The sequence below is a fragment of the Capra hircus genome, chromosome 10 (genome assembly GCF_001704415.2).
Source record: "Capra hircus breed San Clemente chromosome 10, ASM170441v1, whole genome shotgun sequence".
NCBI lineage: Eukaryota > Metazoa > Chordata > Mammalia > Artiodactyla > Bovidae > Capra > Capra hircus.
The window spans coordinates 10,820,106-10,846,927 of record NC_030817.1 but is presented as its reverse complement, the minus strand read 5'-3'; the positions used below and the strand labels follow the sequence as shown (position 1 = coordinate 10,846,927).

The window sequence follows — 26,822 nt, the reverse complement described above, 5'->3', positions numbered from 1 at the left end:
ACTTTTAGATATGGAAACTTTACCTGATATGAAAAATACACTGGCAAGACTAGAGGCAGATTAACTCTTTCAGAAAAAGAGAAAAAGAATACCAATTTGAGATGTCCCTGGTGGTCCAGTGGCTAAGGCACCACGCTCCCAAAGCAGGGGGCCATGATACAGCTAAGCGTTCTCATGCTGTAACTAAATCCTGTACAGACAAATACAGAAATAAAAATAAATATTTTTAAAATAATACTGAGTTTGCAAACATAGTAAAAGAAACTGTCTAAATAGAAAAAATAGAAAAAGTTTTTATTTAAAAAGCATCAATGAGCTCTTTGTGGCACACTTCAGCCTAATATGAGTGTAATAATTGGAATCTCCAAAAAAAATAGAGAGAGGTAAGGGGATAGAGAAAGTATATGAAGAAATAATGCCTGAAATTTTTTCAGATTAAAAAAACATAAAATGCACAAATCCAAGACCCAAAAAATACTGCAAAGAAATAAGAAGAAAAATACATCAAGGAACATGATAATCAAATAACTCTCAACCAGTGATAACAAAAGTCTTAAAAGCATCTTAATGGAAAAAAAAAGTATGTTGCAAAAGAATATTATGACAGAAGATTTTCCCTTGGAAATATTGCAAGCAAGAATACAGTGAAGCAATAGTTCTTCAGTACTGAAATGAAAAAATACTGTCATTCTATAATCCTATACCAAGACATTATATCCCTTAAAAATGAAAGCAATATTAGCACTTCTCAGACAAAAGCTGAAATAATTTATAACCAGCTGATCTGCACTGCAATAAATGTTAAAGTCTTCCAAGCAAAAGCAAAGTGACATCAGTGGAAAATATGGGTCTATATACACTCAGGGATGAAGAAGACCAGCAAGGATAACTAAATGAGTCTTTTCTCATGACTTAAATTTCTTTGACAGGTAATTGGTTAACAAAGATAATAACAATGCATTGTACAGTTTACAGCTTATGCATGGGTAAAATGTATGGCAACAGAAGCATAAAGGCCAGGAAAGGAGAATACTGGAGTGAGTGGTGCTGGTGTTCAGTTACTCTTTTGTGTCCAACTCTTTGCGACCCCATGGACTGCACCATGCCAGGCCTCCCTGGCCATCACCAACTCCCGGAGCCTGCTCAAACTCATGTCTGTTGAGTCGGTGATGCTATCCAATCATCTCGCCCTCTGTCGTCCCCTGCTCCTCCTGCCTTCAATCTTTCCCAGCTTAAGGGGCTTTTCTAAGGGGTCAGCTCTTCACATCAGGTGGCCAAAGTATTGGAACTTCAGCATCAGTCCTTCCAATGAATATTCAGGACTGATTTCGTTATGAGTGACTGGTTTGATCTCCTTGCAGTCCAAGGGATTCGCAAGAGTCTTCTCCAGCACCACAGTTTGAAAGCATCAATGTTTCGGCACTCAAACTTCTTTATGGTCCAACTCTCACATCCATACATGACTACTGAAAAACCATAGCCTTGACTAGATAATGTTTCTGCTTTTAAATATGCTGTCTAGGTTTGTCATAGCATTTCTTCCAAGGAGCAAGTATCTTTTAATTTCATGTCTGCAGTCACCATCTGCAGTGATTTTGGAGCCCAAGAAAATAAAGCCTGTCACTGTTTCCACTGTTTCCCCATATATTTGTCCATGGAGTTCTCCTGACAAGAATACTGGAGTGGGTAGCCATTCCCTTCTCCTGGGGATCTTCCTGACTCAGGAATCAACCTGGGTATCCTGCATTGCAGGCAGATTCTTTACCATCTGAGCCACCAGGGAAGCTCTAATACTGTTGTAGGGTTTTTAAACCCTATTTAAAGTAGTGTAATATCACTTACAGGTAGACTCTGATAACTTAAAGATGTACACTCTAAGCCCTAAAGCAACTATAATAACCAAGCGAAGAGTTATAGCTAAAAGCCAACAAAGAAGATAAAATGGAATAATAAAAACTCCTGAATTACACAATAGGGAAGAAGAGGGTGGGACAAATAGAGAGAGTAACATTGAAACATGTACATTACCATATGTAAAATAGATCATCAGTGGGAATTTGCTCTGTGATGCAGGCTTTCCCAGTGGATCAGCTGGTAAACCATTTGCCTGCAATGTAGGAGACCCTGGTTCAATTCCTGGGTTGGGAAGATCCCCTGGAAGAGGGCACAGCAACCCACTCCAGTATTCTGGCCTGGAGAATTCCATGGAAAGAGGAGCCTGGTGGGCTACAGTCTACAAGGTTGCAGCTGCTGCTCCTACTGCTGCTAAGTCACTTCAGTCGTGTCCGACTCTGTGCGACCCCATAGAAGGCAGCCCAGCAGGCTCCCCTGTCCCTGGGATTCTCCAGGCAAGAACACTGGAGTGGGCTGCCATTTCCTTCTCCAGTGCATGAAAGTGAAAAGTGAAAGTGAAGTCGCTCAGTCGTGTCTGACTCTTTGCAACACCATGGACTGTAGCCTACCAGGCTCTTCCATCCATGGGATCTTCCAGGCAAGAGTATTGGAGTAGGGTGCCATTGCTTTCTCCATGGTGTCACAGAGTCAGACACAACTGAGCAACTAAGCGCAGCACAGCAGCAGGGAGCTAAACCCAGTGCTCTGTGACTGCCTAGAGGGGTGGGAAGGGGTGGGAAGTGGGAAAGAGGTTCAAGAAAGTGGGGACATATGTATGCCTATGGCTGATTCATGTTGATGTAACAGAAACCAACACAATATTGTAAAGTAATTATCCTCCAATTAAAAATAAATTAATTTTTTAAATTCCTGAATTAATCCAAAGAGGTTAAAGAAAAGGAAAAAGGGATCAAAGAACAGATGGGGAAAATAGAAAGCAAGGAACATGGTTACAAACTTAAACCTAATATCAATAATGATATCAAATGTACATGATCTATGGGATGGGAAGTGGATCACTGGCTTCCCCAGGGTTCCATCCCTGGTTTGGGAAGATCCCCTGGAGAAGTGAATGGCTACCCGCTCCAGTATTCTGGCCTGGAGAATCCCGTGGGAATGTAAATGATCTCCAGTGATCCACTTCCAACCCCATCCCACCCCTCTGGGTAGTCACAGAGCACCCGGTTTGGGCTCCCTGCTGCTGTGCTGTGCCGTGCTTAGCCGTTCAGTCATGCCCAACTCTCTAGGACCCCGGGGATTCCAGCCCATCAGTCTCCTTTGTCCATGGAATTCTCTGGGCAAGAATACTGGAGTGGGTTGCCATTTCCTCCTCCAGGGAAATGATCTATACCATCCAAATAAAAGGCAAAGATTGAAAGCAAAACCCAACTCTGCTCTTTATAAGAAATGTGCTTATTTAAATATAAGGATGCAAAGAGGTTGAAGTAAAAGTATAGAAAAAGAATAACATGGTAACACTAAACAAAAAAAAGTTAGATCAGCTCTATCAGTAACAAGAAAAAAAGTAAAGAGAAAAGGCATTCACAAGGGGTTAAAAAGAGCATTTAATAATGATAAAGGCATCAATTCACCTAGAAAATAAAAGAGTTCTATACATTTCTATATTTAATAATAGGACTTCAAAATATGTTAATCAAAAACTAATAGAAATACAACAGAAAAAAAGACAAATCCCTAACTGCAGTTAAAAAGATTTTACTAACCATGTCTCAATAATTGACTTAACAAGTAGACAGGAAAATCACCAAAAATATAGACTTGAACAATACTGTCAACAACTTGACATGTTGACGTTTGTAGAGTCCATTCAGAATATGTTTTCCTCAAATGCACACTGAACATTTATCAAAATATACCTTACTCTGAGTCTCACTAAATTTAAAAGCTGTCAAGTCATATAACCTATGTTCTCTCTCTACAATGGAATAAATTCAGAAACCAATAACAGAACAATATGTGGAAAATACCTAAATATTTGGAAACTAAATAACACCTTTCTAAATAACTCAGAAATCAAAGAAGAAACAAACAAAAAATTAGGAAGTATTGGGTCAGGAAGATCCCCGAAGAAGGAAATGACAACCCACTCCAGTATTCTTGCCTGGGAAATCCCATGGATGGAGGGGCCTGGTGGGCTATAGTCTATGGGGCCGCAAAGAGTCGGACACAACTGAACACAACGACAACAAAGAAAGTATTTTAAGCTGAATGAAAACAAAATTACAAGAGATCAGAACTTATGAGGTGTCTCTAAAGCAGTACTTACAGAGAAAATCTACACAACAGTAAATATGATTTTTTTAAAGGTCTCAAATCAATGACCCCAGCCTTCATCTTAAGAAACTAAGAAGGGCAAATTAAACCCAATAGATGCAAAACAAAAGAGTTAATAAAGATCTGAGCATATATCAATGAATAGAATATAAAGAAAAAAAAGAGAACCCATGAAACAAAAATTTGCCTCTTTGAGAGTATTTATAAAATTGATAAACCTCTAGACATAATTGTCAAGAAAGAAAAAAGACACAAATACCAGTATCAGGTATGAGAGTGCTGACATTAGACCAGATTATACAAATATGAAGAGGTTAAGAGAATATTGTGAACACATTTATGACACAAATTCAAAAATTTAAATAAAATGGACAAATCCGTCATAAGACACAAACTGTTAAAGCTACTTCAGGAAGAATTAGATAATCTGAATAGCCCTACATCTAGTTTTAGAAATTTAATTTGTGGTTAAAAATCTTCCAACAGGTGAAACTCAATCTCCAGATAGCTTCACTGGTGAATTCTACCACATAATTAAGAAAGAAGTAATATCAATTCTACAGAAACTCATGCAAATCTGAAGCGGAGGGAATATTTTCAAACTTATCCTATCATGGCAAAATTATCCTTATACCAAAACTAAACAAAAACGTTATAAAAACAGAAATAACAGACCGTTATCACTGGTTAACGTCTATGGAAAACTGATAACCAAATTTTAGAAAATTTAATCAGAATATAAGTAAACTTGATACATCAAGATCAAGTGGGGTTCTTCCCTGAAATGCAAGATGAGTTAAACATTCAAAAATCAATCTCTATGATTCACCACATCAACAAATTAAAAAAAGAAAAATGCTGACTCATCTCAACAGATGCAGAAAAAGCATTTGATAAAATCTAATATCAATTCTTGATTTAAAAAAAACTCTAAGAAAAGGAGAAGTAGAAGGACACTTCTCAATTTGATAAAAAGCATCTATGGAAACTGCATAGGTGACATCATATTTCATGATGAAAGAATGATCGCTCCCATGTGATTAGGAACAAGATGATATCTGCCCTCATTCTTTCCACTAAAAATTGTACTGGAGTTTTTAGCCTGTGTAGTCAGATAAGAAAAAGAAATGAGAAGAATCCAGCTTTGAAAAGAGTAGACTGTTTATTCTCAGACCACACAATTCATCTATGTAGATAATTGGATGTAATCGATGAAACAGCTTCTAGAATTAATAAGTGAATTTAGCAATATTGCAGCCAAGCTATCAGATAACGGAAGCCCTTGCTGTCATTTTGTTTGCAACCTCATACTAGACCTTAAACCAGAGCCTCCAGTTAGGGCACTCCCAAATTGCCCCACAGAAACTCTGAGATTGTAAATGTTGTTTTAAGCCAATACATTTTCGGGCCATTGATTATGCTGCAACAGATTACTAATATAGGCATTGCTTGTGATGGACAAGTCGAATTTAGTAAAGACAGAGGAACCAGAGATCAAATTGCCAACATCCATTGGATCACTGAAAAAAAAAGGGGGGGATTTCCATAAAAGCATCTACTTCTGCTTTATTGACTATGCCAAAGTCTTTGGCTGTGTGGATCACAGAAAACTATGGAAAATTCTTCAAGAGATGGGAATACCAGACCACCTGACCTGCCTCTTGAGAAATGTGTATGCAGGTCAAGAAGTAACAGTCAGAACTGGACATGGAACAACAGACTGTTTCCAAATAGGGAAAGGAGTACATCAAGGCTATATATTGTCACTCTACTTATTTACTTATATGCAGTGTGTGTGTGTGTGTGTGTGTGTGTGTGTGTTAGTTGCTTAGTCCAACTCTGAGTGACTCTTTGCGTCTGCGATCCCACGGACTATAGCCCACCAGACTTCTCTGTCCATGGAGTTCTCCAGGCAAGAATACTGGAGTGGGTTGCCATTCCCTTCTCCAGAGGAACTTCCTAACCCAGGGATCGAACCCTTGTCTCCTGTGTCACAGGCAGATTCTTTACCGCTTGAGCTACAGGGAAGTCTTACATGCAGAGTACATCATGCAAAATGCCAGGCTAGATGAAGCACAAGGTGGAATCAAGATTGCCGGAAGAAATATTAACCTCAGATATGCAGATGACACCACTCTTATGGCAGAAAGCAAAGAAGAACTAAAGAGCCTCTTGATGAAAGTGAAAGACGAGAGTGAAAAAGTTGGCTTAAAACTCAAAATTCAGAAAACTAAGATCATAGCATCCAGTCCCATCATTTCATGGCAAATAGATGGGGAAACAAAGGAAACAGTAAGAAACTAGTTTTTTGGCTCCAAAATCACTGCAGATGGTGACTGCAGCCATGAAATTCAAAGATTCTCCTTGAAAGAAAAGCTATGACCAACCTAGGCAGCATATTAAAAAGCAGAGACATTACTTTGTCAACAAAGCTCTGTCTAGTCAAGGCTATGGTTTTTCCAATGGTCATGTATGGATGTGAGAGTTGGACTATAAAGAAAGCTGAGTGCCAAAGAACTGATGCTTTTGAGCTGTGGTGTTGGAGAAGACTCTTGCAAGTCCCTTGAACTGCAAGGAGATCCAATCAGTCCATCCTAAAGGAAATCAATCACTCTTGAATATTCGCTGGAAGGACTGATGCTAAAGATGAAACTCCAATACTCTGGCCACCTGATGCGAAGAACTGACTCATTGGAAAAGATCCGGATGCTGGGAAAGATTGAAGGCAGAAGGAGAAGTGGACAATAGAGGATGAGATGGTTGGATGGCATCACTGACTCAATGGACATGAGTCTAAGTAAGCTCCGGGAGTTGGTGATGGACAAGGAGGCCTGGTGTGCTGAAGTCCATGGGGTCACAAAGAGTTGGACATGACTGAGTGACTGAACTGACTGTTCATTCATTTAACATTGATTATTATTTCCTAACTCTGCGCTAGGCATTGTTCCTAGTGTTAGGGATACAGTGGCCAAAAAATAAAAAACAAAAATCAGCAAGGTTCCTGCTTTCATGGTGCTTATATCTGGATGGTGATGGGAGAGCAGCAAAAGACAGGAATAAATGAGTAAACTAGTCCGTAATAGTAGCCAGAGATAAGTGCTTTGGTGAGGGAATATGATGGGAGGATCATTACTTGAGATAGGATTTTCAGGGAAAAGTTTCTAAGGTGGTGATATTGAAACCAAGACCGAAGATCTGAGGACAGATTGCTCCAGGCATAGAGTTCAACAATGACAAAGGACTAGAGGCGATAATAAACTTGTCTCATTCCAGGTCCAGCAAAGTGATAATAAGGTCCAGCTCTTGAAAAATAGGGAAAACAAGGAAAGCCAGCAAACTTGGCTTCTAGGTCAAACCCTGCCCAAGGCCTGTTGCCATATAGCCTACAAGCTAAGAATGGCTTTCACATTTTTAGAGGGTTCTATAAAAAGGAAGAAGGAGGAGAAGATGTGACAAAGATCCAACATGGCCCACAAAGTCTAAAACAAGTACTAGACGGGTCTTTCGGAGAAGCCAATGGCACCCACTCCAGTACTCTTGCCTGGAAAATTCCACGGACGGAGGAGCCTGGTAGGCTGCAGTCCATGGGGTCGCTGGGAGTCGGACAAGACTGAGCAACTTCACTTTCACTTTCATGCATTGGAGAAGGAAATGGCAACCTACTCCAGTGTTCTTGCCTGGAGGATCCCAGGGATGGGGGAGACTGGTGGGCTGCCATCTATGGGGTCGCACAGAGTCAGACACAACTGAAGTGACTTAGCAGCAGCAGCAGCAGCAGATGGTTCTTTACAGTATGAAGAGGCAAAAAGATAGGACACTGAAAAATGAACTCCCCAGATCAGTAGGTGCCTGATACGCTATTGGAGATCAGTGGAGAAATAACTCCAGAAAGAATGAAGGGGCTGAGCCAAAGCAAAAACAACGCCCAGTTGTGGATGTGACTGGTGATGGAAGTAAAGTCCAATGCTGTATAGATGATGCTGTAAAGAACAATATTACATAGGAACATGGAATGTTAGATCCATGAATCAAGGCAAATGGGAAGTGGTCAAACAGGAGATGGCAAGAGTGAACATCAACATTTAAGGAATCAGTGAACTAAAATGGGCTGGAATGGGTGAATTTAATTCAGATGCCTATTATATCTACACTGTGGGCAAGAATTCCTTAGAAGAAATGGAGTAGCCATCGTAGTCAACAAAAGAGTCTGAAATGCAGTACTTGGGTGCAATCTCAAAAATGACAGAATGATCTCTGTTCATTTCCAAGGCAAACCATTCAATATCACAGTAATCCAAGTCTATGACTCAACCAGTAATGCTGAAGAAGCTGAAGTTGAAGGTTCTGTGAAGACCTACAAGACCTTCTAGAAATAATAACCAAAAAAGATGTCCTTTTCATATAGGGGACTGAAATGCAAAAGTAGGAAGTCAAGAGATACCTGCAGTAATAGGCAAGTTTGGCCTTGGAGTACAGAATGAAGCAGGGCAAAGGCTAATAGAGTTTTGCCAACAGAATGCACCAGTCATAGCAAACACCTTCTTCCAACAACACAAGAGAAGACTCTACACATGGACATCACCAGATGGTCAATACCGAAATCAGACTGATTATATTCCTTGCAGCCAAAGATGGAGAAGCTCTATATAGTCAGCAAAAACAAGACTGGGAGCTGACTGTAGCTCAGATCATGAGCTCATTGCCAAATTCAGACTGAAATTGAAGAAACTAGGGAAAACCACTACACCATTCAGGTATGACCTAAATCAAATCCCTTATGATTATACAGTGGAAGTAAGAAGTAGATTCAAGAGACTAGATCTGATAGACAGAGTGCCTGAAGAACTATGTGCAGAGGTTCATGTCATTGTACAGGAGGCAATGATCAAGATATTCCCCAAGAAAAAGCAATGCAAAAAGGCAAAATGGTTGTCTGAGGAGGCCTTACAAATAGCTGAGAAAAGAAGAGAAGCAAAAGGCAAAGGAGAAAAAGAAAGATATACCCATCTGAATGCAGCATTCCAAAGAATAGCAAAGAGAGATAAGAAAGCCTTCCTCAGTGATCAGTGCAAAGAAATAGAGGAAAACAATAGACTGGGAAAGACTAGAGATCTCTTCAAGAAAATTAGAAATACCAAGGGAACATTACATGCGAAGATGGGCTCGATAAAGGACAGAAATGGTATGGACCTAAGTGAAGCAGGAGATATTAAGAAGAGGTGGCAAGAATACACAGAAGAACTATACAAAAAGATCATGACCCAGATAACCACGATGGTGTGATCACTCACCTAGAGCCAGACGTCCTGGAATGAGAAGTCAAGTGGGCATCACTCTGAACAAAGCTAGTGAAAGTGATAGAATTCCAGCTGAGCCATTTCAAATTCTAAAAGATGATGCTGTGAAAGTGCTGCACTCAATATGCCAGCAAATGTGGAAAAGTCAGCAGTGGCCACAGGACTGGAAAAGGTCAGTTTTCATGCTAATTCCAAAGAAAGGCAATGCCGAAGAATGTTCAAAGTACTGCATAATTGCACTCATTTCACAAACTAGCAAATTAATGCTTAAAATCCTCCAATCAGTCTTCAATAGTACATGGACCAAGAACTTCCAGATGTTCAAGCTGGATTTAGAAAATGCAGAGGAACCAGAGATCAAATTGCCAACATCCGCTGGATCATAGAAAAAACAAGAAAGTTCCAGAAAAACATCTACTTCTGCTTTATTGACTATGCCAAAGCCTTTGACTGTATGGATCACAACAAACTGGAAAATTCTGAAAGAGATGGGAATACCAGACCACCTGACCTGCCTCTTGAGAAATCTGTATGCAGGTTATGAAGCAATAGTTAGAACCAGATGTGGAACAATAGAATAGTTCCAAATAGGAAAGGAGTACGTCAAGGCTGTATATTATCACCCTGCTTATTTAACTAGCATGCAGAGTACATCATGAGAAACGCTGGGCTGAAAGAAGCACAAGCTGGAATCAAGATTGCCGGGAGAAACATCAATAAGCTCAGATATGCAGACAATACCACCTTTATGGCAGAAAGCAAAGAACTAAAGAGCCTCTTGATGAAAGTGAAAGACAAGAGTGAAAAACAATGGTTTAAAACTCAACATTAAAAAACTAAGATTATGGCATCCAGTCCCATCACGTCATGGCAAATAGATGGAGAAACAATGAAAACAGTGACAAGACTTTATTTTCTTGGGCTCCAAAATCACTGCAGATGATGACTGCAGCCATGAAATTCAGTTACTTGTTCCCTGGGAAAAAAGCTATGACCAACCTAGTCAGCATATTAAATACCAGAGACATTACTTTGCCAACAAAGTTCTGTCTAGTCAAAGCTATGATTTTTCCAGTGGTCATGTATGGATGTGAGAGTTGGACCATAAAGAAAGAATAGTGCCAAAGTACTGATGCTTTTAAGCTGTGGTGTTGGAAAAGACTCTTAAGAGTCCCTTGGACTGCAAGGAGATCCAACCAGTCAATTGTAAAGGAAATAAGTCCTGAATATTCATTGGAAGGACTGATGCTGAAGCTGAAGCTCCAATACTCTGGCCACCTGGCTTACTAGGAAAGACCCTGATGCTGGGAAAGATTGAGGCCCATAGGAAAAGGGGACAACAGAGAGTGTGATGGTTGGATGGCATCACCAACTGGATGGACATGAATTTGGGTAAGCTCCGGGAGTCGGTGACGGACAGGGAAGTCTGGAATGCTGCAGTCCATGAGGTCGCAAAGAATCGGACATGACTGAGCAACTGAACCGAACTGAACTGATGGTTTGGAGAAGGCAATGGCAACCCACTCCAGTACTCTTGCCTGGTAAATCCCATGGACGGAGGAGCCTGGTAGGCTGCAGTCCATGGGGTTGCTGGGAGTCAGACATGACTGAGCGACTTCACTTTCGCTTTTCACTTTCTTGCACTGGAGAAAGAAATGGCAACCCACTTCAGTGTTCTTGCCTGGAGAATCCCAGGGATGGGGAGCCTGCTGGGCTGCCGTCTCTGGGGTCGCACAGAGTCGGGCACGACTGAAGCGACTTAGCAGCAGCAGCAGCAGCAGAACTGCTGGTTCTTTACAGCAAAATTTTACCAGCACCTATAGCAGGACTGTTAGAGAAGGGCACGGCAACTGACTCAGTTTTCCTGCCTGGAGAACCCTCATGGACAGAGGAGACTGGCGGGCCACAGTCTATGGGGTCACAAAAAGTCGGAGACACTGAGTAACTAATCACAGAGCAGGGCTTTATTGGTCAGTCTGTAGAATTTAAATCTAATTTTCTTTGAAAATTTTTGTTATTTCTTCTTTTGATTGTGAAATAATATTCCATCATATGGATGTATTAATATCACTCTTTGTTTATACATTACCGAGTGGAAGGACATTTGGGTGGTTTCCAGTTTGGGTGGAATATGAATAAAGTCATTACAAAAATTGAAATGCGCATATTTAAACTGCACAGTTTGGTGAATTTTGGAAAATGCATGCATCCACCTATGTCCAGTCAAGATATAGAAAATTTCTATAACCCTCGTAAGTTCTCTCCTGTCTTCCCAATCTCCCCTAAACATAGTTCTGATTTCTTCACCATAGCTTCTCCCCCATCCCAGAAGTTCATATAAGTAGAAGCATGTAATATGTGAATGATATTCTCTTTACCTCAAGAAGATTAGTAAGCAACAGTAAAGCTTTTAAGAGAGAAACTGGCACAATCCAATTTCTATTTTGAATTATCTTATTGGTTACTGCATGAAGAATGATGAGTAGATGATAGTTTTCCCCTTGAGTCTTCTTTTTCTTCCCATCTTCTGGGGTGATCCATGGGGTCGATAATATTTCTGGGCAGACCAGAATTTATCAGGTGGGACTCAACTCTAGCATCGCAGCACTGTATTCCGACTTCCGTTTAAGCCACAGGCACTGATGCTGAAACTGCCATACTTAGGCCACCTGATGAGAAGTGACTCATTGGAAAATACCCTGATGCTGGGAAAGGCAGGAGGAGAAGGGGATGATAGGGGATGAGACTCTTTCTCCTTGGAAGAAAAGCTATGACCAACCTAGAGAGCATATTAAAAATCAAAGACATTACTTTGCTAACAAAGGTCCGTCTGGTCAAGGCTATGGTTTTTCCAATAGTCATGTATGGATGTGCGAGTTGGACCATAAAGAAAGCTTAGCACCGAAGGATTGATGCTTTTGAACTGTGGTGTTGGAAAGGACTCTTGAGAGTCTCTTGGACTGCAAGGAGATCCAATCAGTCCATCCTAAAGGAAATCAGTCCTGAATATTTGCTGGAAGGACCGATGCTGAAGCCGAAACTGCAATACTTTGACCACCTGATGTGAAGGACTGACTCACTGAAGAAGACCCTGATACTGGGAGATTTAAGGCGGGAGGAGAAGAGGACGACAGAGGATGAGATGGTTGGATGGCATCACCAAGGATGGACATGAGTTTGAGCAAGCTCTGGGAGTTGGTCATGGACAGGGAGTCCTGGTCCATGGGGTCGCAAAGAGTGGGACACGACTGAGCGGCTGAAGTGGACTGAACAGTTTCCGCCGTCCCCGGGTCTGCCCACCAGGTGGCGCCAGAGTCCACCGCCTGCCCGGCCGTGCGCCGAGCTGAGAGCCGGCCGCCAGGCCAGCCCCCGCGGCTATCTGCGCGAGTGTCAGCGCGCGCCCCGCGGGACCCGCGAGGATCCTGCGCGAGAGGCGCGCCTCGGCAGCATCGCGGGCTGGCCGGCCACGCGTGCCTGCCTCGGACCCTCGGGCAGAGGCGCCCTGGGCCAGGGAGAGCTGAAGTTCTGCGGGAGCCGGGTCCTCCCCAGGAGGACAGTCCGTTCCGCTGGAACTTTCTCCGTTTAGAGAGGGTGCGTGCGCGTGGATCCGGAGAGGCAGTTCCCTGGGGGCCGCGGGAAAATGGGGTGGCCCGTTGGGTTTAGGGGCCAGCAAAGGAGGGGAAGTCCCAACCAGGCTTTTGGGAGGAAGGCGAGGCGAGGAGCGCGTCGGGGCAGGTTGGAGGGCAGAGGGAGGCAGGGAACAGACGAGGCTGGGGGCGCGGAGAGCGAAGCCGGGGAGCTGGTTTGGGCGCAGGGTTGCCAGGGCGACGGAGCCCTTAAGAGCCTCTTCGGTGCCCTCTCCAGCCTCCGGCTTGGTGCTGAAGTCACAGACCATCGAGCCCTCCTCCCTCCCGCCCCGCGCCGTCTCTCTTGGCCCCGAGGAGCTCGAGGCGCAGAGGGATGAGAGGGAGGCGATCGCGGAGCACGCAGAGGTAGCCTGGGGCCCCGAGGACGATGCGGCCGACGCCCCTCCTGCGGCTGGCGCTGCTTCTGGTCCTTCCCAGCAGCCTCTGTGGGGAGAAGTGTCCGTCTCCGCCCTGCGAATGCCGCCAGGAGGACGACTTCAGAGTCACCTGCAAGGACATCCAGCGCATCCCTAGCTTACCCCCCAGCACGCAGACCCTGTGAGTACCTGGGGAGGAGAGGGGGAACCCAGGAGTCCCAGGCAGCTGGGGAAGGAGGCTGGAAGTGCGTAAAAAGAGCTTGAGAACAGGCCAGAGGGCGTGTGTGTGTCTGTGCGCGTGTGTGTCTGTGTGTCTGTATGTGTAGTACCCAAACATGGTATTGATGATACCCCAGTTATGCACAACGCAGAAGTTAACAAAACTTTAGTACAAGATGAAAAGTGACAGTTGTCCTTTCTAAGAGAGTTGTTTTTCTGCACTTTGCCTCGGCCAGAATCTCAATTTTACTTAAAATGTAAACGAGCTTGCTGACAACTCAAGAACTGATCTTTTTGATCTTATTTTGGGTGATGAAAAATTGCAAAAAAAAAAAAAGTGTTTCAATTTTTATAGTCTTTCTAGATGAGAAGTTATCTTAGTAGGTTTCTTGATTCATCAAATAGTTGACGGAATTTAATCAGGGCTCTTTTTAAACTACAGTCGTCTTTCAGTATCCACGGCCATTGGCTCCAGGACCCCTGTGTATACCAAAATCCAAGGATATTCGAGTGAAGTATTTGCATATCACCTATGCACATCCTCCTGTACACTTTAGAACACCTCTAGATACTTGTAAAACCTAATACAGTCTAAATGTTATATAAATAATGTTAAAAAACAATGTAAATGCTGTGTCAATAGTTGCCAGTGTGGGGGATATTCAAGTTATGCTTTTTGGAACTTTCTGGAATGCCCTGTACCCCACCCTTGAGTATATGCAATCCAGGATTAGTTGAATCTACAGATGGAACACCTGCCCGTATGGAATACCCTTTACAGTTTGTATGAAGTATATGCGTTACTCACTCAATGATGAACTCCCCGCTTCTTGTTGTTGCTGTTTAGTCACTAAGTTGCGTCCAGCTCTTTTGCAATCTCATGGACTGTAGCCCGCCAGGCTCCTCTGTCCATGCAATTTTCCAGGCAGGAATATTGGAGTGGGTTGCCATTTCTTTCTCCAGGGGATCTTCTCAACCCAGGGACCAAACCCGGATCTCCTGCATTGGCAGGCAGATTCTTTACTACTGAGCTGCCTGGGAAGCCACACCTACTTATGTAGTACATCCAGAAATCTCCTTTTGGGTAAGCACGGTAAAGATAAAAAGAGATGAAATTCCAAATAGTAAATTTTTATCTGCATGTTAAATGTTACCAAATTAGAAGCTTAATGTTAAATAAGCTTTGAGTGTAAAAGAGTTAGTTGCTTAGTTGTGTCCAGCTCTTTGGGACCCCATGGACTGTGGCTCTTCAGGCTCTTTGACCATGGAATTCTCCAGGCTAGAATTCTGGAATGGGTTGCCATCCCCTTCTCCAAGGGATCTTCCAGACCCAGGGCTCAAAGCTGGATCTCCTGAATTGCAGGCAGATTCTTTACTGTCTGAGCCACAAGGGAAGCCCATTGTTCCTTAACACACATTTAAGTCAATGACAATTGAGAGGATGATTGTAATCAAGGGAAGAAGACTTTTTTGGGTGATCAGAAACAGAATGGTAAGAAAGAATAGTAAAGACAATCTTGTTTTCCTATTTACTTGCTCTCCTATTTACTTAACTGGTTAAACCCAGTTAAGGTCAGTAAGCACAGGTAGATAAATGGAAAGCAATGGTGAAGTTGTGTTTAAAATTCCCTCCAGCAGTTAGCAGTAGGTTATGAACGTTTCAGCACAAGTATGTACTTGTGTGCAGCCTCCAAGTATTGCTTCATTGCCCATGCTGCCACCCCAGAAGAAAAGCTGTTCTTAGCATCTTGATGTTTTGGTGGAACCCTTGCATTGACTCCTTGCAGCTCCCGTGATAAAGTTCTTTTGTACAGCCTACAAGATCCTTTGAGACCTAGTCCAGTCTTTCAGACCTCGTGGCTCATGGTCTGTCACACTTCAGGGGTACAAAGAGTTTCTGCTATTGAGCAGAATTTCTGGAACTTTCCCTCAAATTCTTTGCTCTGCAAGCTGCTTTTGCCTTTCCTTCTGCATTCTAGTCCTCTGCCTAAAGTGACTTTCCCCTTTTCCTCACCTTGATTCCTACTCCAAGGTCCAGATTGGGGGTTAACTCCCTCCGGGAAGCCTCTCCTGGCCAACAACTCCTAGGCTCAGTGAGCTCTGTTCCTTTGACAGCATCCTGAGCGTGAACTCCAGCCTTGCCCCAACACACAGGTTTTCTGTAACTTGTTATCCCTTTGAGTGGCTGTCTTAGCAGAAAATGAACTTGTCTAACCCAGGGACCCTGTCTTTCAGCCCTTGTTATTGTTGTTTAGTCTCTAAGTCACGTCTGAGTCTTTTGTGACCCCATGGACTAATAGCCCACCAGGCTCCTCTCTCCATGGGATTTCCCGGACCAGAATACTGGAGTGGGTTGCCATTTCCTTCTCCAGGGGATCTTCCTGACCCAGGGATCAAACTCCCATCTCCTGCTTGGCAAGAGGATTCTTGACCACTGAGACATCAGGGAAGCCCCATTCAACTCTAGAACTGCTTTAATGCTCAAAAAAAAAAAAAAAAAAAAAAAAGCTTGTTAGGTGAATGAATGAACAAACAGATACACTGGTCTCAGACTGTCCACTGTGTGTGTGTGTGTGTGGCGGTGGGAGTGGGGGGATGGAGACCAGAGATTTCTTTCAAGGGAGCAGGGTTTCAAGAGTCATTGAAGAGCAGGGTGGCTCTGGCCGTGGAAGGGAAGTGGGAGTCATTCTGTTCAATTTCCTCCAAACGATGAGGAGAAAGGTAATATCGGAGAAGGAGCAATGGAATGGGAGTTGGAAGACACGTCTCTTCCCCCTTCTGTGGCTAACTGTGAAATTAGGTGAGATAATTTACGTGGGAGAACGCACGTTTCCTTCAGGTTCTTTCTGATGCCTGTGTTGCGATAAGAATAGTCTGCAATGAGACCAGTCTGTCTGAATCCACTGACTCCCTGGATAAAGACAGTGGTGGGGAGAGTCTGACCTTCACAACGATGGGAAGACGGAGGGAAGCAGGGCAGGAGGGACACTCTTCTGAAGATTGACGTTATCATGAGATGAAGAAGAGAAAATGAATGAAAAGTATGGGGTACATAGTATGCTAATGTAAACGGTGACCGCAACCCTGGGCAAAAGCAGCAAAATGATTTTTAAATCTTTGGGGGGCAGCAGAACTCTTTTGTGAAAGGCAAGCTTATAAGAGAAGTGAAATATGCAAAACTCAGCACTCACAGAGTGCTTGTTACAGTACGGTACTTTATGGGCAGTTCTCAGTCCAGTCCTTTATGCCAGCTCATTTGCTGAATCCTCACAAAATCCAGTTGAGCAGGTGATTTTATTACTCTCATTGTATAGATGAGAACACTGAGGTGCAAGAGAGATGAAGCAGTTGGCTTGGTGTCACACAGCTGGTAAGCAGTGGTACCAGGGTGTAGAACACCACAGAGCTACGCCCTGGAGCCCCTGTTGGTGGTGGAAAGTGGGTCTCACCCCACCAGCTCTTTCTAGTATGGTCGTGAGGCTTTGGAGAAAGAAGTCTGAAAGTATGAGATGTCCAGTAAGCCACACATAACCCTGGGGGCTGTTGGCCTGAGAAATATGCAGTCACTCAGAAAATAGGAAGTTAGGAACAAAAGAAAACAAGGGAAGAAAGGAGAAGGAAAGGAAGAGGCAGAGATGGGAGGGAGGGTGGAAAAGAAAGACCACATCCAAGGTTCATCATAGAAAGAAGGCTTTCCCTGGTGGAACAGACCAGATCCTTGTCATTAAAAACCGAATCTGGTGGTAACCCCTATTTTCAAATGTAGATGCTGTTTAACCACTGCTTAGCCATGTTGCAAATTACCCTGGTGCCAAGAGCAGTTTTTCCTGAAGCTGTCTTCTATCCACATAGCATGGTGCTGAAAGGTAAAGACATGGCCTCCTTCCTCACCATCCACACACCTGCCGGGTGGTCTGGATGGAAGTTATACCATCTGTGTTGTCACCGAAGCAGTGGTTCTAAATCGTTTCTCCCACTTCACCCCTGCCCCAATGGGCACCATACCCTCCCTTTATAACAGTGGTTCTCACTAGGTGGCTAGTGAAGGACAGCTGACATGCCTACTCCACGGTGGAACATTCTAGAACCTTTGATGTACAGGTGGTTTGAAAAACTTGCTCCTTCCAACTGACTTAAATGAAGTTCCTTAACTTAAATGAAGCAAGCAGAATAAAATTCAGAATTTAAATGCTGATGTGAGACCGTCTTCTCTGGATGAGGAGGTGGATGGGGTTAGATGTCTGTTCTGGGTTTGTGTGGATTTTTCCTGAGGAAAATGCTGCTTTACCTTGCCTTGCCCTGTTGACCCACCTGCTTTTCGTTTTGTGATGGGGACAATCACTGCCTCCACCCCCTCTATCTTTTGCCATCCTGAGTCCAGCGCTTCAGTGGCATAACGGTTTGTCCATCACGTACCTGTCGGCCTTCAGTCAGGGTTCTGGAGGAGCTTCAGTTTTTAAGTCATTTGGATTCTGGGTCTGTGGCTCCAATTAGTGGTCATTCCTGGTGTTTTCTAAAGGGAAGACAGTAACTCACCATCTTCAAGTGTGTTGCCTTATCTGTGCTCTACCTGTGATGTGATTTACTCAATATTTTTAGGCTGACTCACCTCTTTAATTAAAAGAAATGTTTAGAAGGCTTATGTTGTGAATATAACTGGAAATTCGCATGACTTGCTCCAAACAGTGAGGTGAAGTCACTCAGTCGTGTCCGACTCTTTGTGACCCGATGGACTGTAGCCCACCAGGCTCCTTGGTCCATGGGATTTTCCAGGCATGAATACTGGAGTGGGTTGCCATTTCTTTCTCCAGGGGATCTTCCCGACCCAGGGATCTGACCGAGGTCTCCCACATAGTAGGCAGACGCTTTACCGTCTGAGCTACCAGGGGAAGACTGAATACCGCAAAAACAAAATGCAATTCTATTCTAGCTCAATACTGTTATCTGTGAATGCTGTGAGCCTCGGGTGGCTTTCTCTTTGTTATAAAGGAAGAGTAATAGGTGTTCAAGAAATAGCAAAGAGATACCAATCCACCATGGTGTCCTTCTTGATATCAGGAGGACTGAAAGACAATGGAAAAGGGAATCACTTTCTCCCTGTGTGATTCACTATTATTTAATGCCACGTGGACACGCCACCTGAAATAATCTCAAATATCTTCGAGTCACACCTGTTCTACCCTCAGGGACATGTGGATTAAGTCTACATTGCACAATTATTTTAGTCCCAATTAGTGGTCATAACCTGAATAACACTTGGTTCCCAACCTAAAGCAAAACCCTCTGCTTCAGCACCCGAGGAAGGATCAATACTATGTGTCTTATAAAGGCAGCATCACCCCACACCTCCAGGCTCCGTGATTTATTCTCTGTTATTCTCTGTGTGTGGGTATAGTCAAGGTTTTCATTGGTAAGAAACTGAAAACCCACTCTGTCTAGCTTAAGGAGAAAAGAAAAATTTTGAAAGAATTCCATATAATTTACAGAATCATTGTAGAATCAGGCTTTGAAAATAGGCTAAGGCACGTGGCAGGCAGGAAGTCGGAGCCACCGCCAACCATCTGGCGGGAACCACTCCATGGGCAAGACCACAGTCGCAACTACAGGGTGTCTGTAGTGCTGGGCCGCCGGTTGTATAGCTGCTACACTCTCTGTGTGCCACCATCAGTCATCTCTCCATCGTCCCTGCCTCTTTGAATCGCCGGCCAGAGAGTGATATCCTACATGAGAGCATCTGATCGTCTGGCAGAGGCTCCCTGCTAACGTCCTAGCTGCTGGGGGTAAGAAGAGGGAGGCGGTTCCCTCTCCCACTTTTGGTGGCGAAACTAACTTCCTTTGTAGAGTCAAGTAAAGCTCTAACAGACAGAATTTGTGTGTCTGCAGACAAAATCACTTCGCACTGTTGTCAGTTATCTACAAACTACAGAGTTGTAAAATAGCTCTTGTTGAATCACACTCAGAATCTTAGAAGAATGTGCTCTGAATCAATGCATAATTTGCCCCTGAAGCACAGCCTTCCCCTGCAATGTGTATAAAATGCTGAGAACAGTTACTGGCTCATAGGAGGCACTGACAAGTAAACTCAGTACAAAAAAATAATTTTCTCTTCAACTTAAATCACAGGTTGAAATAAATTACTCAATAAAACATTTTAAATTGGAATCGCAAGACCAATCTCTTATGCATTCCAACAGGCTGAGTTCAAATAAGACAAATAGCCAAATTACCAAAGAAATTCTATTTGGACATAATTTGGGATTTTTGTGTGACCCTAAGTATACATTTTGTGTTAACTAAAACTCTTTTTGTTATAAATATTTTACTGCAAAGAATGCTTAAATATATATATATTTTTAAAACTTACTGGCATTTGGAGGTGATATATTTCTCCAAAATACATTATTGTGGTTACTTTCTGATGCCTCACACTTAGCCTATCCTTTGAATAGGCTAGAAGTTCACTGAATGTGGTTATTCTTCAATAGTTTAAAACCAGATTTTGTAAGAGTCTAGGCTTCATATCTGACATTAAATCCTCCACACTGACCCTGTTTCCATTTTCACTGAAGCTGGTGAGTGTGTTTCTTTCATCTTTGGCCTTTCTTTACTGCAGTTAAAAAAATCCTTGAAGAGAATTTCAAGTATGAACAAAGTGGTCCCATTTGTTCAAAGCTACACATTGGATTTTAAAAGGTTCCACTTAGACACTACTTACTCTGCTTCATTTTTGTATGAATCTTTAAGGACATTTAAAGCGTTCCAGAAATGTTCAAAACAATTCTGTTCTTAAAATTACAAGCAGGCATTTGTGATTTTTCTAGCATCTTATAACTGTTACTGTCTTACATGTATTGACATGTAAATATGCCCTAGATTTTTTTTTTTTACCATCAGAATAGTCCAGAAATTCAAATATTTCATCGTCATCTTAACTAAACTCCCCACACCCATTTTGCACCTGGGAAGAGATCACTGTGTCCCAATTTTTTCTTTCAAAAACACAATCCCTGTGTTTATATGATACATGAAGCTCTTGGCTTACATTTTGCAAGCATTAGCTTAATTTTACCCACACCCGAGTGTTATCATGATTACTCAACTCCAGTTAGGGGATTGAAATTGCCTCTTCTTATTGCCAGGTGCTACTTATATTTTGTTATTTCAGTCTTTTTGTGAGCTGAAAAACTAGAAGGCAAACTCTGGGGAAAGGAGGCGGACATGCGAATAAACAGACTTTAAAGGGAGAGGGTAACTGGGGGGCTTTCCCGTGGCAAAGTCCTCAGTGGGCTGGCTGACCGTTCGGTTTCCCTCTCAACATCCTTTTCGGTTATTTCTGGCTTCATGGCCATGCTCCAGAGATTTGGGATAGCCAGAAATCTTACTTCTGGATAAATGGCATGTCATTCTGGTTGGTTATTCTTCCTTCCTTTCTTTTTCCACTGATCACTTTTTATATGCAAGTACCATCTAGGCATTGGAGACATATAATAAATGACCCCCTTGATCTTACATTCTAGCAGGAAAAGTAGTCATCAAAAACAGTTTAGTAAATAAGTAAGGAAAACACATAGAATGTCAGGTAGTGATCAGTGTAATGGAGAAAAATTAAGGAAGAGGGAGAAGGAATGCTGGAAGTTACATTTTAAATGGTTAGACAAGGCTCTATTGAGAAGGTGACATTTAGATAAAGACTGGAAGGGTCCAAAAAAGAAAAAAAAACTTAAGCCAGGCTGATATCTAGGGGAGGAAAGATTCTGAATACATGCAGAGACCCAGAGTCAGAGGGGACGTGAGAAGAACGTGCATAGGATGTTTAAGAAGTAGCAAGGAGAAAAATGTGGCTGAAGGAGAGTGGGTTGTAGGAAATGAGACCAGAGCAATCACAGAGGAGCAGATCATTGTTGTACTTATGTATATTATGTGTCATTATTACATATACACACACACATTTGTTGTTTAATCACTAAGTTGTGTCTGACTCTTTTGCGACCCCATGGACTGTAGCCCGCCAGGCTCCTCTGTCCATGGGATTTCCCAGGCCAGAATACTGGAGTGGGGTGCTGTGCCCTCCTCCAGGGGGTCTTCCCAACCGGGGGTTGAACCTGCGTCCCTATGTCTCCTGCATTAGCAGGTGGGTTCTTTATCTCTAAATTATTTGCTTAAGATTTTTCAAAAGAAGCAGATTGCTTGAATTTGAGAGTCAAATGGTTAAAAAGAGAGAAAAAAGATTTTAAAAGCTATCCTTTCCTTTATCCATTGCACTTTCCAGGGGATCTTCCCAACCCAGGGATCTAGCCTGTGTTTCTTGCATTGGCAGGCGGATTCTTTACTGCTGAGCCACCAGAGAAGCCTGTACACACAAACATGTATATAATATTTATATGTGTTGTTTTCTGAATGACAGGAAGCTAGTAAGGATTTTTAAACCCCTTCCAAATTACAAGGGAAAAAACAAAAATCCCCCGTAGGTCAGGGTGTTAAACTCACCAAGCTTCTGGGTTTCTTGTGCATGGATGATAAAAGGGTTTCCAGATATTATATTAACAGAAAAGCCCCAAGGTGGAAGGCAAGAGGATACAGAGCTCTGTGATACAGAGCTGAGATGCGTTAGTGTCACGGTGCACCTGGAGGAAGCTAGTTGACTTTTGCACGAACTCTTGGCTGCAGCATCGCTAGACGAGGAGGCTGAGAGGATCTCAAGTGATGTATAAGAGGTCTCCAGCGTAGTTCACTCTGCGCCATTCAGAGCTCCCCATCATATCCTGCTCCCAGACTAAAACATGTGATCTTCAGTTTTGTTCAAATAAGATACTCTTACTTCTTTTCTGAGAGAGAGGGATATACAAGTCCAACCAGTCACTGAGCTCCCTTCAACATGCAGTCTTTACAAAAGCAATGCAAGAGGGTTTCTGACACAAGTGGAAGTCTCCTCTGTTGCGTTTGATCCCAAGTTTATAATTGAGAGTTATCATCTCTCTGCAACTCCAGTTCTAGATTTCTCTCACCTTTAGAGAGAAAGGGCAAGACTGGCTGGAGTGAAGGGCTGGTGGGAAGATCCAGACTTGCGCCTCCAGAGATTCTAAACCCTTAATCGCCTTGCCCTCATCAACTACAGTCACCGCCTTTTCTCATTCATAATTATCACTGGCTGCGGAAGAACCAAGATATGTCCCAGTGAAAGTCCTGGGTTCTAGACATACCCCTTGCAGCGGTTAATGTAGTGCGTAGCAGCCACCTACCTTCTCACAGTTCTATTACTCCCATCAGTAGAGAAAATCCTTTATTTTCTTATTTATCCACTGGGATGAGGAGCCCAAATGACTAGGTGGTTATTATAGCATCAGGAGCACTGTGTTTTACTTGATGCAAGTAATCTGTCCATCCAGGAACGAGGACCTCTAATCTCACAGGAACTGAGAAGTTCCAATTCCGGAAGTAGGTCACTATGGTGATGGTGAGAAGGGCCAGTCCTACCAACAGCCCTAGCTCTTCAGACCCAGGTATTCTAGCTTTAAAGAACACGAGAGCATACAGCTGTTGGTTCAGTGTGCATATGTACTTCATTAGGTCAGACCCTCAACCATGCAGGACTTAGCCTCTGAGTTGCGACCTTGTTGTTCAGTTGCTCTGTCGTGTCTGACTCTTTGCAACCCCATGGACTGCAGCACACCAGGCTCCCCTGTGCCTCGCTAGCTGAGCCTTTAATGGGTCAGCCCCTCATTTTATTAGGCAATCCGCTCTGCCTGATGAGTTACACGGTAGAATCAGTGGGTGGCGGTCGTGTTCTCTTTGTTGTGCCTTCTCAGCCATGAAATGTGTCTCTTGGTTGAATGTTGTGTTGCAGTGTTGTACCAGTTGCTTGTTCAATATTGTGCAGGATTTCATAGTGGTAGATCAAGAATTTCATAAGCCCTTGAATAGTGGCCCTGGTGGAGGCATTGAGGTCAGGGAAGGCAAACCCAAATCCAACATAAAGGTTCTTTTTAAAATGAATCACTACTTTCTATAGCAGGGAAAGGGTCCAATGTAACCAAACTGGTAGCAAATGGCTGGCTGTTTTCTGAGCAAATTTGCCTTATTAATGGTACAGCATAAGGCTCTGCTGTCGGCAGGTCAGGCATTGATAGAGGCGGTAACTTGACTAGCTTTGATGAGAAGGAGCCCTTCTTTGGCTTTAATCCCTATCACCATGGATGTTTCACTCATGTCCTTTGCATCAGCACTGGTTGGCATCCATAGAAGGAGTCATCTTGTCCACTGGTTGTTGAGAATCTCCTCTAGGGTGGCACTGTAGAAATTTCCTTAGGGTGATCAGCCTCTCTTTTGATCAGTGGATCTCTTTTGATCTCCTGGTTTCAGCGATATTAAAGTTTTCTTTTTAATGTGCATCTTAAACTGATGAGATAGAGTAACTCGATATAATTCAAACACAGCACTAGAGTGAAGAATTGGCCGTAACAGTCATTTTTAGGGTTAAATTAATGCCTCAATGCCATAAAACTTATTTCAAAAACATTTAGTCTTTCAGAGAAGACTTCTGAAAATAGTCAAGATTTTTATCCACTATGGTTTATTAATCCAAGTTACATGCCCTAACAGTTTGAGCTATAATATGAATTCAGTGGGTTTTCTGTCCTGCCTTAAAAAGCCCATCATTGTTACATTGTTTTCTTGTGTTACGTGACGTTCTGTGTGTCAGCTCCGTGTCCAGCCGGAAACTACGTGTTTTCACATCCTGTATCTCGTTTAGGACTCACAGTAGCCGTGTGAGGTAGTTGTATGACTCTACTTTAGACAAGGAATCGGAGACTTAAGAAATGTCACCTCTCTTATCTTTTATGTCACAACACGTATAAGTGAAAAAGAGTATTCAAACACAGGTCTCCTAACTCTAAATCCAAGGCTCTCTCCACTATTCTGTAGTTAATGTCCTGCATCTGGTCCTTTTCCATCCCTTCCCCTCCCCCCACCTGCCTTCCTTGATGTGAAACTCATACACTGCACCATTTAGTGGTATTTAGCGTATTCATAGTGTTTACAGCCATCACCGCTAGTTCCAAACTCTCATCATCTCTCAAGGCAATCTGTACTGATCAACCCCTGTTCCTGCTCTCTCCATAGCCCCTGGCAACCATTAATTTGCTCTCTGTCTCTGGGGATGGATTTACCTTTTCTAAACAGATTATGTAAATGGGATCATATGACATGTGACCTTTGTGTCTGGCTTCTTTTACTGAATATAATGATTACATGTTCCATCGGCATTGTAGGGACAGAAAGAACATGGGTGATCAGACAAGTGGCCCGGGGCGGGGAAGCGGGTGTAAAAGGCCAAGCTTTGTTTGCTCTCAGGGTTTTTCAGGCACGTTCATTTCTAACACACTGGTATAAAGAGCACCCCCACTTTTGTCCAAATGCCTTGCACCTTAGATATAATGATCCGAGCACCAAAAATGTTCATACTTATTCTCAGACTTAGAGCTTCAGAACTACTTTCCCATGTCAAAAGGTCTTAAGAATCCCCATCCTGTGAGTGAGGCTATTTCTAGCCAGTTGGGTGAGGAACACCATGTTCCTGTCCCTTCTGGATCTCGTGGTGATCTCAGTCCACACTTGGACAAAGAGGTGACTTAATAGCAATGCATGAGCTGTTATCCTTAACTCTCACTCTCTCTTTTAAGAGCCAGGATTTACGCTAAGGACTTTTCTTTGTTATAGGGAAACTGCAGAACTCAAACAATACCCCATTTGTAATGGTGTTTCTTATATTCTCTGCCTCTGTTAAGTATTTAACCGACATGCCAAGAAAGAAAACTTGATGAGAATAAAAAAGGTTATATGAGAGAAGCAAATTATTCTTCCTCTTATGTTTATCAGAGCTTACTTCTCAGCTGTTTCTTCCCAACCCACTCTGGACTTGGAGGCAGAAGATGTGTGGTCAAATCCTAGCTCTGCAGGGATTCTCCCAGTGGTCCTGCAGTTGGAAATCTGCCCGTCAGTGTGGGGGACATGGGTTCAATCCCTGGTCTGGGAACTAAGATCCCACATGCTACTGGGCAACTAAGCCTGTGTACCACGACTGTTGAGCCCACATGCCTAGATCCCTTGCTCTGCAACAGGAGAAGCCCCGCAATTTGAAGCCTGTGCACTGCAACTAGAGAATAGCTCCCACTTGCCACAACTAGAGAAAGCCCACAGGCAGTGATGAAGACCCAGCACGGGCATAAATACATAACAATCCTCCACCAACTCACTGTGAGGGAGATTCAGCTCACTCGATGCACAAGCTAACAAGGCGAGCTAGCCCCATGCACATCACGGAGTGACTGTGAGGATCACGTGAAGTCATGCTGGTGGCATGCATGTGCAATACCTGGTCAACCAGAGTAAAGCCTGGATCACACGTTACCTGTTTTCACCGCAGCAGTAGTGGGTCCGAGAGGCTGTGAGATCTGGCCTGATTTAAGCCTCGATGTGGGCATGATGTTGACTCGGGAAGGGCAAGCTTCCATGCAGGGACCATCCACCAGCTGTTCAGCTTGAGGGCTGTGCAGCTTTATTAAGAAGAGCAAAAACAAGTGTGCACTGTGCAAAAGGGGCACTCTCCAGATTTACAAGATTTCTCATCTTCTTCCAGAGCTATTCATCCCCTAGGAGTTACTGTGAGGAGGGTAAAGTGACCACAGTTCTAGCTGGGAGGGTCTCTGTCCCAGTACGGCTCGTAAATCTCTAACAAAGGTTTATCTGTTCTGTGTCAGAGTTTGGCTAAAAAGAACTGTTATTATTTCCAGACTCTCCAGATGCCCCTATTTAATGCTTGGCTGGCCTTCTTATGTAGCATAACCAAGTTGCCATTTCAAAACCATCCTCAATCCCTGGAATCTAAAACAACAAAGCCAGAAGTTCTGAAATGTGCTCTACGAAGCACAGAAGAATCCATTAAGGTTTTGGTCTGATTCAGTTCTGTGTGACAATGGAAGTTCTGGTTCATTTTACTCTGTTGTTGGTGTTATATTTATATATTTGGCTGCAGCATACGACACACAGGCTCAGTTGGTCTGCAGCATGTGGGGTCTTATCTCCCCAATCAGGGATCGAACCTGTAGCCCTGCACT

At 43.2% G+C, this 26,822-nt stretch overlaps 1 protein-coding gene across 2 annotated transcripts in view; it reads left to right on the top strand.

Annotated features, from left to right (window-relative positions):
* TSHR (thyroid stimulating hormone receptor) overlaps window positions 13,388-26,822 on the top strand; it is a 176,885-nt gene continuing 163,450 nt past the window's right edge. For both annotated transcript variants that reach the window (XM_018053895.1, XM_018053896.1), the window contains exon 1: window positions 13,388-13,669. In XM_018053895.1, coding sequence (XP_017909384.1) covers window positions 13,500-13,669 — 170 coding nt within the window. In that variant the 5' untranslated portion in view covers window positions 13,388-13,499. The remainder of the gene's footprint in view (window positions 13,670-26,822) is intronic.